General features: G+C 43.7%; 1 protein-coding gene across 9 annotated transcripts in view; it reads left to right on the forward strand.

Annotated features, from left to right (window-relative positions):
- Window positions 1-18186, forward strand: part of LOC105832504 (serine/threonine-protein phosphatase 2B catalytic subunit 2) — a 118351-nt gene that overhangs the window by 60003 nt on the left and 40162 nt on the right. For all 9 annotated transcript variants that reach the window (XM_036291068.1, XM_036291070.1, XM_036291069.1 and 6 more), the window contains exons 3-4: window positions 8571-8695; window positions 15350-15461. In XM_036291068.1, coding sequence (XP_036146961.1) covers window positions 8571-8695; window positions 15350-15461 — 237 coding nt within the window. The remainder of the gene's footprint in view (window positions 1-8570; window positions 8696-15349; window positions 15462-18186) is intronic.

Consider the following 18186-nt stretch of genomic DNA (forward strand, 5'->3'; position numbering starts at 1 on the left):
AATAAACGGATGATCGTGTTTACATTACGTATTTTTCATGCTACAATTGGTTATAACGTAGACTTCTGAATCAAGACTAAGTTTATAGTTGGAAAACTTTAATCGACAGGTACTTATCTTTATTTAGAAAGGAAGATAAAGATAGACATATGTTTATCTGGTAGGCAAGTTTATTAAGAAGTTGAAACAATCTGATTAATAGAGCGAACAACATTAATTGCATTAATTGCATATCTGTACACAGACACATACATACACACACACATATACACACACACAGTTTTATTTCTTAAAATACATAATATGTATAATAAAATAAAATTTTATGTGTGTGTGTGTATTATGTTCTCCTTATTTGCTCAAAATATCAGCATGCTGAGACCAATGTTGGCCTCAACGGTATTTACCTTGACCATTGTCTTATCGCGAATCGCGGGTTTATGTTCAAACACATTTTTGCGGATTTATACTTAAAATAATATCTACTGTGGCTTAGTGAAACGTTCGAAAATTCTTCTCGTCCGAGTTAAAACTCGAGCAAGATGACAAAAATGTTTCAACAGTCAGACAGAAGCCGCGTACATTCGCGATCGCTTTGAATTTCCGAGACCGCTCCTCGTGTAGCTTTTTGTTGTGTTTTGACCAAAAGGCAAGGAAAAAAAAATCTAAAACTGGAGAGAACAGCGCGAGTTTGCCTCTGGCGCTCATGGTTGAATTTATCTTGTCGGCGTACACGCTTCCTCTTTCGTTCGCGGCCATGCTCAACGCATTGTTTTTCCTGGCAAAGGTATCGGTATTTGCCGCAAAACCGCCCGCGGTGGGAGCGAGTGCGGGAGGGAAGCGCTTAAAATTATTCGATTCTCCTCGACGACGTTTAGCGAGATTAAACGAATTACCGGTGGCCGATGTTGAATTTGAAAATAATAAAGGGGAATCGCGTTTCAGTAATTCAGAGACCATTGATGCCACGAATCAAGGTTGAATTTACGCAGAAAGCTTCTTCTTCGTAACTCTGGCAATCATCTTGATGAAAATTTATTGGGCAATTTATGGAGGAAGAGAGACTCGCCCTTTCGAATTTAGAGAAGCGCTGAGTAGTCCGATTCGCTGTAATTTATTTACTTGAGAACTGTTCTCCGCTCACCTTTCGCCACGGCGATGATCGTAAAATTTCGCTGCGATCTCTCTGGTGTCGTTTCGCTAAAGCATCCGTGATCATCGCGAAAAATACGATGACGCGGGATATTGAAATTACGGTGTCGTACGGCCACCATGATGATCGTCTTCGAACTAGAACACGAACCCCGGTTCACTCATCGTACGTTATAGAAATACGAGGAAATATCCTAAGGGCTCTCATGGGCGGAGGATGGGAGTGAGCTGAAACAGCATAAACTGCCCCAGGTACGAATGGCCATTGTACTTACAAGCTGCTTAAGCTAATTGTAAGAGCCGCCCGGGGAATTTGACTGACATAATGGCGCGCTGCGGTAACGTTTTGAGAGTACGACTTCGACGTTTGAATCGCGCGAGCTGATGTAATGCGAAAATTAATAAAGTACAGGCAGTCCGAGGCGTATTCAGGAGACAAAAGATCGGAAATTGCTTTGATAATTTTGCCCCAATTACTTTAGCGACATAAAACGAACAATACAATGTTTATACAACGTGATAATGTCGTATATTACAATAATATTATAAACGGATGAAATTAGTGTCTTTTCAAGTTTAATATGCCAAGTTACAAAATTCGTACTTTTAGAAAACACAAACGAAAATCTTGATTTCGTAATAAAAAAAAAGAGAGAATCTTTTACAATACGTAGATAATTATATATATGTAAAACTCGAAATTACAGAAACAGGGGATGAGCACCGAGGACATTTAATTTTCAAACACCTTGCACAAATAAACGCGTGTGTGCCAAGAAGATGTTTGTACGTGATCGCGGCGAAACTAGCACGCGGATGTCGGCTCGTGTAACTTAAATTGTCAAGCTGCGTCCCGATGTTTCATCGCAGAGGGGAAAGGGGAAGGGGAAAGATTTATATGATCACGAAATAATCACAGCCGAAATAGCTTCGAGCTGCCTAGCGAGCTCGCATTCCGACATCCGCTCGATGGCGAATTCCCCAGAAAATGCTCTCTCTCTCTCTCTCTCTCTCTCTCTCTTTCTCTCTCTCTCTTTTTCTGTTCGCACATTGTGACTGCAAATAGTCACCATTGTTTTTTATATTTTCGATCGTGCTAACTGGAAACTCTAGTTTTTTTTTCCGATTTTATCGACTGTCAGAAAGACAATGTAAAAATATAACGATGCGCGATGATACAAGGCAAATATATAATTGTATAATATTTTTCGTACTAATAAATCATGAATATTTCTAAAATCTACCGCATAACATTTTACACTGTACTGAAAAGAAATCTAACGTATTAGATTTCAATTTCTACAAGCAATATTTCAGTGTTGTGATAGATAACGAGAAAGCATTTTAACGTTATTTTTTTTTAAGTGTTGCGATAGAAAGCGTAATATCTTTGTTACTCCGCTTTTAGTATACGCGTTACTGTCAACGCTTAGGAAAGGCTATCCCATGTGAGAGCACTTTGCGAGAGAAGCGGAGGGGTTGCGCCTTATCTCCCGTTACAATCTTTGCGGTTTACGGTTCCGCGTGGTTGCGGCTGCCGTTATTGGCGCCGGCTAACGAAGTCGCAGCCTCTTCCACGGCGAGGATATTCCGTAAAGCAATGTGGGTTAACTGCACCGCCATGGTGGAACGTACGTTTGTTGGATTACGATGCCGCGTTACATCCGTACGTGTCTCGAATCTCTTAATAAAGCGCCCTATACGGCTGCCCTGGCCAACGGGACGGTGCCGGGATCTCTCCTTCGCTTCGTCGCTCAGATCCGGATGCAATATGGAACGCGGTACAGTAACTCCGTTGAAATGTCATCGCAATACGAGATCCGTTTATCGTCGGAAGCTGAACGGTTTACGCGATTCTAAGAAATTGATCTTCTCTCGCATTATCCTGTGGCGTCAGCACTTGGTGGCATCATGACTTATGGATGCTCTGCGTTCGCTGTCGCCGGTATTCATAATTTGTTCTCATCTCAAGATTTATCGTATGTAACGTGTGTCCTCAGATGCTGGCACGATCGATTCTGTGATTGGTTTATGATCTATCTTAAGGCTATAGAGACAAGAAATCCGGCAATTTTGTTATAATCTGGCGAGAAAGATGGATATATATTCGCGCCCAGATTGAGATTGAGAAAAAGTTATCTTTCCCGTCTCAGCCTCTTTGACTCTCAGGACTTGATGAAACTTGGTGGCGGACCAATCAAAACTGGCCGTTGACCAGAGTCTGATCTCGTAGGGTATCTAGATTACTACTAAGGCTGTCTTACATATAAAAACTGATTATGATCTCGTAATTTCTGACGCGTATCGGGGCCTTTGAATTCGGTACTCGCGACATATTGAGATCACGAGCGTTTGTAACGACAGCATCTCCTCGTCGTCGAGGGAAGAAAGTGTCTCGCGCTTCCACGTACGTTCAACGTCGAACACACCGTGTTTTCTCTTCGCGAAAGCGATTACTTGCACGATGGAGTGGCTGCCTGGCTTGGAGGGGCGTCCAGGAGGTGTGTGTGTAGTTTATGCACCACCTCGGAATAGCGACGTAAACAGCCAGCGGATCGATTTATATGCGGCTAAGTAAGTACATTTTTATGCACCGTTTCACAGCCGAGACCGTCGTCGTAAGCCTTGCAGTCGGTTAATCCGATCTGGTTTAACGCACAAAACCCGCTACTTTCTCTGCGACGGACGTTGTCCGTGAAACGACTCGTACGTCGTAGGTAGTACTAGGTAGTACACTCCACTTGGACCGAGGAGGGGGCTTGTATTTGAGTTATACTTATTCGTCCCACATTTCGCGTCATAAATATGGTAGCTAGGAACGAACGCGCGCGGACAAAGGAGATGTCATGCCTGTCAGGGGAGAAGTGATGAAAAGTCTACGAGAAAAAAAAATATATATACGGCGAGAAAGACGAGACAAGGCAAGATTGAAGTTACACACGTATTACATACGCGTGTGTATCGCGTATAATACAGTCGTGCTAGATAACGACATTTGTCGTATAATATCCTAGTGATGTAGCGGCCGCGATACATCCACCTGAAAAAATAGCTCTCCGATTCGTTAGTGTCGGCGGGCCATAAATTTCACGGCGCGAAATAAATTGCGCGCAATACGCGGGAGAGATTCACGAGCTTTTAAAAGCGCATACGCGGGCGCGGCCGCGGTCACGATGACCGTTCTTCCGTTTAAAGCGAACGCCGGTACTCATTGATAATCAACGAGGAGAGAGCGCGCGAGCAAAATCCGCTTTAGCGCCGCGATGAGCAGATTGTTAACTGCAAACGTGGAAACCGATTATTAAATGAACAGAAGTCATCATGGCCACCACCACCGCCGCCGCCGCCGCCGCTACGCTTAATCGGATTATAATAAAAACGTGCGACGCAACTAATGCGGCGACCTCACCGTGAGCGGTTTGCGCGCATCGCGGGGTCTTCGTCGCTACGTATGTATGTTAATTGTAAATACGATAACTCGATCTCCTTTCGTCTCGTCAAACAGGTTTTTAAATAACGGGAGAGAGAATTACAGGGTAAAAAGAGAATGCGCAATACGATACTTTTGTTTTAAGAGACCTCGCGAGAAGATAAAGCACACTTTTTTATTCTCAGTGAAATATCAATCTTCTTCGCGAGTGGCAAGACATGATAATAATTCGTCGTTGGCTTTATTCTGTAACAATTTTGCGAAACTCTATTGCCACGCGCGAGACTCGGGGTGGGCGACGAATAAAAGACGGTCGGCAAAAATTTCCTCTGCCATCTCGAAAATCCGTCTCGCGTTATCCTATTTTCTGAATCGGGGGAAAAGCCCCCTTAGAATCGAAGGAAGGACGAATTTCCGGGATAATATTGGAACGTAACCGAGCAGCATGAGATACGACATTCGATCAAGGTTGACTCACGTTAATGGCTAGTGTCTCGGTATCTCGCGTTAACTGCTCCTCGGCATGTCGTCGGCAATGTTAATTCGTGCTTACTTAGCGGCGATCCTTGTCGCTGCGAATCGCCGTGAATATCCGTTTAATTCACTTTGTGTCGACCAAGATCTCTCTCTCTCTCTCTCCCTCTCTCTCTCCCTCTCTCTCTCTCCGCTTGTCTCGGAACATGCGTGTCACCCTTGAAGTGATCTCCACTGCGAGAGACATATTGCCAGGGATACGAGTTTACAAACTTGCAGACGTATGTATGCGCGCAATCGTCTTGGCAAGTTCCGTTGAAGTTGGTTATTAACTCACAGGGGGGGGGGGGGGTTAAAAGGATTCGCGCGTATGCGAAACTGGAACTTGCCTCGGGCGACGGGTGAAAAATGACTCCGGATATTGTATTGTATTGTATAACAATGCCAGATATTTCGCTCGCCGATCTCGTTCCGCGGACGCGACGACGCATGGACGTGCGGTATCGACAAGCGCACCCCCAGCATCGATCTACCTGAATAACGTGCGCGATTTAAATAATTAGATCACGATTGCGAATACGTTGCCGCGCACAGGATACACCCTGTAAGCGCGGCTTCTGCGAAAATTCGGTTGGTTCACGTAGTGCGTGATGCACCGACAAAAGCCGAGTCAATAGAATAGCACGTAACATCGTTGGGTCACTGTTGGCCAAGCCAAAATTACGTTCTTGCTCGTGCTGTGCCCTACGGTATCCGCATGGCGAATAATTAAACGCACGAAGAAAGAGGAGGTGAAGAAGGGAGGGAGGGAGGGAGCCAAACCAAGCCGATACATTTGGGGATTGTCTGAAATATTTAAACTTGGTTTGCGGCAGTGCGCCAGTGCCATCCGTTGCTGAAATTACTACTTGTCGGAATCCCAAGACACCTCCGGACGAAAAATAGCGGAAAAATCGGATTACCAGAATTGAGAAGCGAGAGAGAGAGAGAGAGATCGAGGGACGCGAAAATCAATCGTAAGTCGCCGTCGAAGATACGTGGGCTTGCAAACCGTGAATTTTCAAAACTCGAGGACTGAAATGTTCAACTTTCCGTAGGATATATTTGTATCGCATTTTGTAAAATTTATTGGATTCTACGGCGAATACGCTAAAACTGAATCGATGATGCTTCTTCATAGTACATGCATTCTCTTAGACGTATTTGCTTTTCTTGTTTGCGAAGAAGCATCATTTATTTATAGCGCTTGGATGCTCGCGCTCGTCTCCCACTTGCTCTCCCTAGAAACATTAGAAGTAAAAAGAAAAAGGAGTAATAAAAATGGAGTGAGGTACAAGCGTCACGGAGGAGGGGAAGAAAGACTGGAAAATAAAGTTCAGTTTCTTCCTCCTTTCGCGAGTTTCGAGTAGGTTTCTTCACCCACGCATCCCTCGGCACTCGACTTTAAAAGCGCTCGACGAGCGGTTCGTATTATCTCATTTTCCGTGGGAGTTAATTCACGTAATACGGCGCGCAGATCGACGTTCGGTTACGTGAGCGAGCGAATTACCGATTCTTAATTAGCATTTGTAGATTCCCGCGATTTCACGCGGTATTTTCCGGAATTTAAAAGGCTGAAGATTGTATAATCGTAAGAGAAATCGACAGTCTCCGATTTTACGATTTTTGTAAATAAAAACCAATATAACGTCCGATGTATTTTGCATTTAATTCGCCGGCCCATTCGTCGAAGTCTGTTCCCTTTATTTATCCTTTACAGTTGATTTTTTTCCATTTTCGGTCTCGTTATATTAATACGATCTCAATTTATTTATTTTTGTGTATATATATATATATATATAACCGCGTCTTTTTGCCGACAGGTTGCCGCCTCATATTTCGCTACTTTACGCGCGCGGTGTTATCCCAGTTTCTGGGGCCGACTCGGTATTAACGTTAGATATATCGTTGCGTGTTGAACAAAACGCACCGTCGATGTTATTCGTCGGTGTATGCCTTTGTTCCGTGATAATATTTTATATAATCGCTGAGGTTCTTGTTCCTCTTCTCTCTCTCTCTCTCTCTCTCTCTCTCTCTCTCTCTCTCTCTCTCTCTCTCTCTCTCTCTCCTTTTTTTTCTGTATAGAAGCGAACGTTTTATTTCGTTAAAAAATTTTTCAAACGAATCGCGGTCGTATGTATTTAAAGAGGACCACGCAATTTTATTTACTTAATAATGTATCTCGCAATATCAGTTTCCGCCATTCCGATGTTCAAATATCATACGTCCGTGGGCTCCCATCAATCCTCGTCGTTGAGCGAGTCTCGCGTTTTTTTTTTCGCGCGCGAGCGGCGAGTTAAGTTTAAAGCTGAAATATAAAGCGCTTTTTTTTTTGTTAAATACTTAATTATCACAACAGGCGGCTGCGCTGCGCGGCGCATAGTTCGACAACAAGTTCATCGGTGTGCATCCCTGCAACGAGAACGGTATCGGAAAATGTTGCGAAAGCGCAACGCCGTAACGTACTGCACAAGCGGTGAATAATAAAAATAGTTGATAGTCATAAGCTACGATGTTATGCCGGCGCGCACCGGTATTCAGTCTCGGTGATAGTTTTCGTTGGGTGGCGGAAGACTAAGTTCCCGAGGCGCAGCGTGTGTTTATGGACGTTCATTTATCGTGTGTATAACAGTTTATCGCTCCTCTAACGTACCGTACTTTCTTGCCGTTACGGGTTTTTTTTTGTACGCCCATTTTTTACGCATCTTAAAAATTCTTTCGTCGCTCTCGTCTTGGCTCCTTGTACCGTCTATTGTACCGCTGGAGGAAGCTTCGAGTTTCGAAAATTGTACAAACACTTCAAAACAGCGTTGTAGGATGGAAAGGAGGATTTGGAGAAATAGAGTGAAAGGACGGAAAGAAAAGTAGATTTTGTTATTTCCGTTTTGAGTATTTTTTATTTGTGATATCTTACAAGCATGATTGCGCATTGTCACAGCGATAATTGTTGAACATGTATAATTTTTTTTTCTTTAACAATATTTTTTTGGAGGGGGGGGGGGATAATGTGAAACAACATTAGAAACGAACGACGGGCAATATCGCGTCAAAGTAACTCCGACGTCACTCTCCGGGTTCTGGTCGCTAATAGTTCTCGGTTTCGAGAACTTGAAGTTTCTCAACGTTTCCCGCTCCGTCCCGTATCCTCCGCGCGACACGGGAGCGTAATTTCACTTTGAAACGTTCGCAAACAAGTTTACCGACTCTCAAGGGCCGCTAATGTCTATATATTCGACGCAAGATGCGCTTTAATCGGGCTATATTAATCGTTCGCCGGGTAATTACGTCTCATTTTTTGTACGGCGCTTTTATCTCACATAATTCGATGCGCCCCGAAAGAGTATCGCAGTGCGACGTTACGTAATTCGCGGCCCAGAAAACTTTTTGTTAATTAATTCTTCCCTGGTTTCCCCTTTAAAGGAGGAGGGGAGGCTTCCCCTTTCTACATCTAATTAGGATCTACTTTTGGTTTCAGTGTGCGGCGATATTCACGGACAGTTCTACGACCTGATGAAATTATTCGAGGTGGGTGGTCCACCGTCCTCGACCAAGTATCTCTTCCTCGGAGATTATGTTGACAGGGGTTATTTCAGTATCGAGGTGAGTATGTGAGAAAAGAAGCATCCTATGTAAACTATTGACCATGCCGTTTCCAATTACTAAATTGTCAGTGCAGAAATTCAGAGCAATTAGGAATTAATGATATTTATATGCATCACAGCTGTGGATATGCAAACATAAGTAAAAATTGATCCCTTTATTTACGGGAGAAAAGCTTCATCTCGGGGAATTATATTCGGAGCACCAATCATCGGATTCTGTAATTAGCGCATGTCGTAATTAATTAGTGATTAAATCGCCGGCTCGTTTACCCGCTTATCCCAGCTTAGCGAAAGTGCGAAATCGTTAATTCTCTGAGAGGGGCTTGCTGTGATACTATCCGATTGTATAATGTCTTGATACATTTGCAGGTAGATTATTAAAATCGCAAATTAACAATTTACAAAGTTTTCGAAAAGTATCTTCGGATCACTAATACGGTCAGTTGCAGATGTGTTGCATCGAATATATTAATCACGATAGCTTATCTCGCGCAGAGCAATATTCTGCTTCGAATATTATTCTTAAAATGCGCGTTTTGTCAAAGGTCTTTTTATTTAAATATAACGACTACGTTGCCTCTATTGAGACCCTGAATATGGATTTCTTCGAATGAAGAGTCTCCATTTCTGGCGTGGGAAACGGGAATAGTCAAGAAAGAAGGAACTTCCGCACGTGTACACGTACAGTGCATTTGTTACCCGAAAGTATTGTCGCGCTCGTTCTCCTGAATGTAATTTCGAAGCATGCGCGAATAATCAACTTTGATCCGACACGAGTAGTCTATTTTGCGAGATAAAATTTCGTCACGGGCGAGTACGCTTCATGTCGAGCATAATGCAATATTCCGCCGCGCCGCGAGGAACAAGAAAATGCGCGAGAGGAGACCCCGGAGTAACGAGAGCGGCATCTCGAGTGGCTTCCTCCCGAGAAATTTTTACGCTATAAAGTAACGAACAATTTCCTTTCGCGAATTCCGGAAGACGGGGGAGAAACTACAAAGTCCTAGTGCGATTGCCCTAAACCGCGCGATGCACAAGATGCAATTTCGCTGCGACGACGCGTAGATATCTCGTACAGGATGCAATTTCAAGGATTTCTATTTTGGAGTAAGTCGATGAATAAAAAAAATACTACAAGTTCGCATAACATTGATAAAACATTGGTAAAGCAGTTGAATATATACGTTGAAAACTTTATGTCCTCGACCTCCTAGGAATTTGTTCGTCTTATTTTTAATTTATTTTATGAAATAGCAAGCAGTAACATACTTTTCATATGCAATCCCACTCATTAATTTACTTTTGAAAAGACACGGCAAATATCCGCGAGGTATAATATAATTTCCGCCTTGTAAAACGAAAGCCACCAGGATTTTACGCAACAATCTCGGCCGGGTGCAGAAATTTACGGAAGAAATAGGGGACAATCCAATATTGTACGTGGTATTACACGTGGCGCGCTGCGTACCAAGATTTAAATATATTCTCCGCGAAGTACATTTCACAAGACAGCGCGCGGGCAAGATGGCTCCTTTTAAGAAAGTCTCTTGATATATTCCGCGGCTGCCGTTATTCAGATCGAGATGCTGCGTCCTCGCGTGGATTCTCTGAATAATGCAGGGCGCAGCGTGTCGCCGTCGTGAGGCGCGGATGCCGTCAGATTTATGACCCACGCGCGAGCGAATGTCGAGCGATGCCCAAAGCCCGCACGCGTACATTTGCTGTTTCCAATCGAACTGATGGACCGAACTTAAATGGAATCTTTTAAAGTCCCATTGAAATCGATCGGCATACATTCGCAAAAGCAAGACGGGCATAAAATAATATCGCAGTAACGCACAGGGACTTTTCACGAGACGTTCTTCTCGCTCGAGTCGTTGCCCAGGTTGGAAATCTTTATTTCTCTAAATACTAATAACGTTAATTAATTACTGTACAATACATTATTTCTCTCGCTTCCTTTATTAACGCTATCCCCGGCGTAACAAACATCTTTTTTGTACCATTATTAAATCGTATATCTTTCATCTTCTCCGCTTCCGGGAGTAACACGAGATTTCTCTCGGCGATGCCGACTCGAATGCTCCTCTTCTCGAAGGATAATTTTGCTGTAGCGTACGCATGCAGCTGCAGATTCGATCGTATTTACGATTGTTCTACGACCTACGTGAAAGCCGATCTATTCACGAGAGACACGAGAGATGGAGTACCCTGCGAGATATCTCTCTCTCTCTCTCTCTCTCTCCCGTTTTAGAGTACGATATTCGAAAACAGGTATTATCTCGCAGAGAGAAAATGGACCACCTTCGCACTGGTAAATGGCATTATAAATCGGTTGGAGCTGTGTGTGCGCCGATGAAAGGGGTTCTGTCGCGCGGATGCTCGCGCTCGGAGGATGCTCTCCGTTCGATGACTCGAGCGCGAAGAAAGGATTCGTTTCGCGTTTTAAGAAGGTACGTCATCGAAGCGTAGGTCTCCAATCGCCCATCGCGAACAATACGGTATCTCTGTATACGTGCGTTTCCCCTGTATATGCGCGATTATGTTTGTGTGCGATACGTTAAATCTTCGTGAGATCGGTATTCTGTCTGTGATCCCGATGGCAGATCCGAAGCCTTTTCTCCGACGATACGTTCGGCTGGAAACCTTCGTTCCTGATTATTCCAGGAGATGCTGGGGAATGCATACAAAGGTAAAATCCGAGCTTACGGAGAGAAGACACGCGCACGAGAACAGATTTCATCCTCCGCGATCGTTCGTTTGAAAATCGTATCCCATACACTCTCGAAAATCACATGCTCAACGCAGACCGAAAAGTTTCCTTCAGATCCTCTCGAGTAATTTCTCACGCTTGTAAGAAGGCATGATTATACAATTTAGAGACTTGGATATGAAGTGAGTAAACTAGTAAAGTATTATTAAATTCGACAATTAAATTTATAAACGTACTCTTTTATACATTAATGACTATGTCTTTATTGATTCCTAAAAAAGATTTGAATGACTTTTATTTTTACACTTCCACACTGTGTACTTTGAAATGTACAATCTAAATGTAAAGAAAAGAATAACAAGAGAACAGACCGACATGTGAAAACACAATTAATTAAAGATAAGCCTTATTAAGGTTTATTTAATGAACTGGAGAAGGGCTTTGAATGTAGCTTAAGCTACATAAAATTACACAGGAAACATTAGCATAAAGATCTATGACCGAACACAAAGAAAGAAACAATATACGTGCGCTCATACAAAATTAATTAAAAAATCAAATGAAAAATTAATCACATTGCCGCACTTTATTTCCTTTTTATCGATAACTACGCACGCAATCAAACTCTCTTCTTATATTAAATTACAATTTTTTACTGCATTCCATACATCTTGTTTTGAGGGTATAAATGATATAAAGACAATAATTGTTCATTTAACAAAAGCATCTCTCTTTATTACGTCGAGGATCTCAAGTGATATTGAAGGAGCAAAGGAATCGATATCAAAATTCTTATAGAAAAGATCCTTGAAAGAATAGCCAAGAAATTATGAAAACATTAAAAAATGTTTACGATGATAAAGCAGCGTGTTTCTAAGTAGTGCAAATCTTTGTTAAGTTGGAAAAAGAAGTTTCAATCGGCGTCTTGACTGGTATTTCAATTGAAGAGTTTCAAGAGCGCTTCGCTAACAGCGGGGAACATCGTTGGGAATATAAACGTAAACGGAAGATTCTCCACTTTGAAGAAGATATTATTAATTTCGAATATGGACTATATTCAAGTTTAAGTTGATAAAAAAGTGTTAGCCTTATGCGCGAACTTGGATGGTCGAGCAACTTGTGCGTGTTTCGCGTAATCGCCGTGTAAGGAGGGAAGAACGATAATCCGATACTCGCGAGCGAGTCGCGGCAGTACCTGAAGGACGATCGCGTTATTTCGTTACAATGCCAATGAGGGCCCTCACGTGTAATTATAGCGGCCAGGACAAGGCGAGAGCGAGCAGCCGCTCCGTTGGCTTCGCAAAGGAATGGTGGTGGAAGGGCCGCGGGACGACGCGAGGGGAAGACGACGGTAGACAGTCGATCGGGTCAGCGGGGAGAAAATAATTGACCTCGAAAGTCTAAGAAAAAAATTGCCGTCGCCCTGGCTTTTACGGATAGATGGGCGACGAGAATTTCTCTCTCTCTCTTGCTCTCTCTCTCTCTCTCGCTCTCGGAAGCGCGATGTCATGCAAAATCGAAAAAACCGTGTGTATCGGATACCCACCGCTGACGTGCTAACCGTCGCCACGATGCGCGATCCTGTGAGACGCGAGAGCGGGAGATAAATATCCTATGTAACCAAACGTGTGACATTTCTTTCCCTCTATCCCACGCCGAGCCGCGCGGTGCGATGTTGGTAGTTCCATGGTATCGATTTGATGCACAAAGGTTAAACGTTCCGGTCCAGCGGTTCCAATCGCAATCACATCTGTTTCACCTTACATAAGACTACGGCTCTGGAATATTTTTCAACTTTTTCTTGGATATCTCTTCCCCCCTTTTTACGGCCTGCAGCGACGAAGGACCGGAGGGAAGGGCTTCTCTCAGCTGCCCCTTTCCTCCGAGCGAAGATTAACGTTTTAAAAGGAGAAAAATCGATTCCAGAATAATAGTGTCGTGCTAGTTTACATCTTGCCTTTAAATACGCATGCGTAACCTCCGCTGGTTAGCTTTTCGCTATCGATTTTTTTTTTATTACATTTGTCTCGATTTTTACAAGAATGGCAGAATAGTGTTTTCGTAGGTAACTGAGAAAATGTAGAATGTTTTAGTAATTCAATTTTCGAGCTGCAAATAGATAACAGAAATCTATTCTGCATATCATGGCTATTTTATTGCAACTTTAAATTAAGATTTAGTTTCTCCGTAATATCCGAAGCGTTGAAAATTTTAAAAATTGTGAAGAGGAAAATTGGATTCCGTAAAATGCTCGACCCGGGTTTGAAATTCGGTTAAAAAAAAAAAAAAAAATTTACAGATTAAAGAAAGCGCGTTCGATGCAATGCATTTTGCATATTGATGATACCAAGACGTGCAGATAGTTTGGGATCGAATTTTCCGCGGCGCGTGAAAACTGTCAAACGAGGACCGTCTGTCTGTAAAGGCTTTAATCCGCATTGCTCGTGCGCAATTAAGCCTGTTTAAAACTGCCGCATCACCCGTGATTATTAAACAGCCGCGCGAACAACGAAGGCGAGACAAATGCTAGCCGCATAAAAGGTCCGACGGGATCAGTGCCCTGCCCCTTCCCCGTGTCCATCCCAAACCTATATTGAAGCTAATGGAGTCGTCATTACGGCCGCCACATTCGAGCGAGCGAGCTAATTAGCGCGGACACAAAATTCGTGCGAAATCCACCGGTCCGTTCGTTAGCAACAGCCATTGCCAATTTATTGCGGGCCGGTGGTCCGTGTGTTACAATGAATAATATTAATTAGTGATGCATTCGCGCGTAACGCACATCCTCCCGATAACAGCCGAATTCCGATGATCTCGATCATTCCAACGGATCGGAGTTTGAGCTTTTATTTCACGATCAACGGGCAAGCAACAACTGTAACAGTTTGTATTTTATATCTATATCTTTTTTGCACCTTTATTACCTCATAACTCTTATAATTAATAACATCTTATATTTTCCCCAGAGGATTTAAAATTTCGTAAACGAGACTTATTTCGAGTTTTGGCGATTATCACGCTCGCTAAGTAATTTTCGTTCTGCGTACAATACTCGTACAGTCTTGTGCAACTACGCAGTAACGTTTTTATCGCCTGCACAAAACGCAAGCCAAGTGCAAGTCATGGCTTTCGCCACCCGATGCATTTTTGCGAGACGCGAGACGATATCGGTTGCCAAAATATTCACCTTTAAGCGTTTCGCGTTTGGGATTATTAATGGAATCGTTGTCATTGAGAATGGGAAAAAGACAGAGAGAGAGAGGGGGGGGGGAAGGGGGAGAAGAGAAATTGCGATTTTGGTCCGTTTCTCTTCGACCAACGCATCGATCAATAGCGCGTTAATTTACGGGGAGAATTTCGCGGGGTCCAAGTAGCGCATTCTACGATGCAGTCCGCCGGCGGCGCGTCAAATTCACGTCGACGCGGAAGTTCTGCAATTAAAGCGGAGGAATGTGCCGATCCGACCGAAGTATCTTCGAGCGATTGGAGCCGCTCGATGGACGGACTAACGAATTGTTTCGATTTAATTGAAGGATCGCGATATTGTCGACGCGGCACGGTCGCAAGCTAGTTTGAATGTTTACACAGTTTTTGTCCCATTTCCCTTTCCTGTGGTGCATTCTTTGTTCATTGGGGACACCGCGACACCGGACACTATCGGACCTTATCGGTTATCGAAAATTCATCGATGTTTCAATTTATTAGTAAATTATTTGTTAATAATTTATCGACGATTTAATTGTCTTATAACTAATGCATTATTGTTTTGACATTATCAACGCGTATCTCGTAGGTACTCTTTAAAACTATTTCGATATATTACGTCGACTATAGTAAGTCAATTAATTATCTAAAGGTTATGAAACGGCATTGGCGTTATTATACGGTGAATTACGTATATACCTTGGCTAACGCCTACTCTCTTTGTTTTTGTTTCAGTGCGTATTGTACCTGTGGGCGCTGAAACTGTGCCATCCCACCACACTCTTCCTCCTCAGAGGTAATCACGAGTGCCGTCATCTTACGGAATACTTCACATTTAAGCAGGAATGTAAGTATCCCCCTTTGGGAAAGAAAAGTTAAGCTCTACGTATAATTATAATTTTAAAATGCATGCTACAAGCGGACAGCTCTGCAATCTTTACAGAAAATCGCGCGTGTCTTCTTTTTATCCGTTAAAAAAAAATATTCCAAGCAAGAAAATTTGCGTCCGCCTTCTTTCGCGTTCTTCGATCTCGGAAACATTCATTTCCCGCGCCGTTGAATCTTTTACATCGCGCACCTCCGTACCGCGGCGCTTTTTAGCCCGTGGCCCGCTTTTGTTTCGCGTCGCGTAATAAGAAATTATTTCCTGTTTAATAATTCGCGACTTGCGGATTAAGTCCTCCGCCACACGTTAGTTACGGGCGGGGTGTTGCCTCGTAAGGTGAATTAGCGGAGCTCCTGCGCTGCGGCGAAATTTATGCGGCTCATCTACAATCGCGAGCTTCGGCGAGCTTCCCAACATACGCGCGCGTGTGCCATAATTAGGGTCTAAGTAATAAAACGTAGCTTACCAGAAAGAACCGAAAGCTAAATAGAAATTATGAGGCACAACGGTAGCTTGCACAGATTCTGAAAAAAGAAAACGTATTTACAATGACTATATATAAACTTAATATTAAGTTTTAAAATAATTAATTGACTTGCCTTGCATCTGAAAATATTAACATATCACATTAGTTATTGATATAATTAAATAAACCGTTCGTATGTGAAAATAAATATTAGAATTTAAATTTAGGCGCGACAGAAAACATTGTTTTATAGAACATTGTGCGAATATAATATTGGAAATATATCTGACCTAATGAATGAAATTCGTAATGAAACTAATTTCCATTGTCGTAGTTTATGTTCTTTTATGACTTTATTTTGCTACGTCTATAAATATATCGCGTGACAATGTAAATATTTTAAAGAATTGATTATTCCATAATTTTACCGCAATTTGCATTCACCTATTTTTTAGATGAACATGTTCTACTTACTAAAGGATTATTTCGTTTAAATAAATCAAATTGGGGAATTGTATTATGAAAATTCTCGGGAGTCAGTAAAAGATGCATTACGCTTACGCTATAATGATACTAATAACGTTACAGAAAAAAAGCTGCAATAATGAAACTTGATCGCAACGATAACTCGTGTTGCGTGTGCGATATCGACTTTGTGAACCCGCGCGTGTCTCCTCCCCTTCCCCCTAACCCTACCGTCCACGTGTACCTCCCCCACGTCGGATAAGTTACGAGATCGCAAACCGCCGGACATCGCGGCGCATTATATTTGCCGGGAACGCGGCGGGAACGTTCGGGGAAACAGCGATTCCCGCTCTTTTGTTGTCCCGCTTAAGTTTGTTCGCGACCGGCGGAGCTTTGGGATTACATTAATCGCGCGAGTTTACGTTACGTGGGTGGACTCTGCCCATCCTGGGTTGCAGTATGTACACGCGGACAGCAGAAGATCCAGATTTGCGGTTTGTTTAACATTGGCTGCAGCTGTTCGTCTCTCTCTCTCGTCGCATCCTCCTCCCGTTTCCACGTTCCGGCAAATTAAATCGTGACGTGCGAAATAATCGAACGGTCGCCTTCGGTCGAGACGCGCGACTTCCGGTGGAATTCAATTCGCATAATCACGGACGGAGGAAACCGCGGCGTCGTGTATCGCGACGGCCATTCTCCGTCCCGTCGTCCGCATCGTAAATGTTATAACGACGCGACCGGGGAAACCGAGACGGAGAGAGCGGGAGCGCGCCTCGCAAATACTCGCAGGTTGACCTAGTATCGGACAATTTTCCGCGATCGATACACTTTTCCGCGAGACGCCGCCGGCTTCTCTGCTGGCGCGAGTTCCCGTGCCGTGCGTCGCGACGTCTCCGCGACGACGACGACGACGACGACGACGACGGTTCCCGAGAGCAGCGAGGATATTTTTTGAGGCTTACGTCTCTTTACGGTCCGTCCGGTTAATTAACGTGACGGCAATTTATTTCAGAAACGACCCGACGTGTCATTTTATCTTGACAGGCCAAGAAGTAGCGTAATTTAACGAACGACGATTTATATCTTTTAAGTATAAATCCGCCCGCGTAATGACAGTTTGATTACATACGGCTCTGTCCGAGCGTCGCCCATAAATTCGCGTGGTGCTCTTAACTGGCCCTAAGAAATACGTTTTATGTGTTGTTAAACGTTTTACGCCGCCTCATTGTATCTCACGTCTCGCCCGTCGCCTTTTTATGTCCCCAACGCCGCGGTTCTATTATTATTACGAGTGTGAAAAGCTCACTCGCGCGCGGGCGTCGCGCTTTTTTCGCGCTCTCTCACCCTCGAAGGGGGGGGGGGAGGGAGACCCGCGTTTTGAGGAACAGTTGTAATTTCCTCTTACATCCATGTCATTTCCTCCTGCGAATATCAAGCGGAGAGGGTGTTGTTCGCCCGGCGAACAAAAACTCGTTCGTTCGCTCGTTCGCTCGCGCACGCACCGTGACCCCGATTCCACGTGCGCTTAATAACCGCGATAACCGCGAAAATCCCGGCGTTTTAACGGAGCTTTCGCCGGTGCATTTATCGGCGGGCGTTCGAGCGGGGGAGGCGGGGGAGGATTAGAGCGAGTGGGTGCTGTGCGCCCCGGCGCGTTTTCTTCTTTTTTTTTTTTTGCAATAGGCCGCCTATTTACGCGGCCTAGTTACCCGGCCGCCGCTATTACACCGGCGCGTACATTCACGTGCCGGCCGA

This window comes from Monomorium pharaonis, chromosome 8 (assembly GCF_013373865.1).
Source record: "Monomorium pharaonis isolate MP-MQ-018 chromosome 8, ASM1337386v2, whole genome shotgun sequence".
Taxonomy (NCBI): Eukaryota; Metazoa; Arthropoda; class Insecta; order Hymenoptera; family Formicidae; genus Monomorium; species Monomorium pharaonis.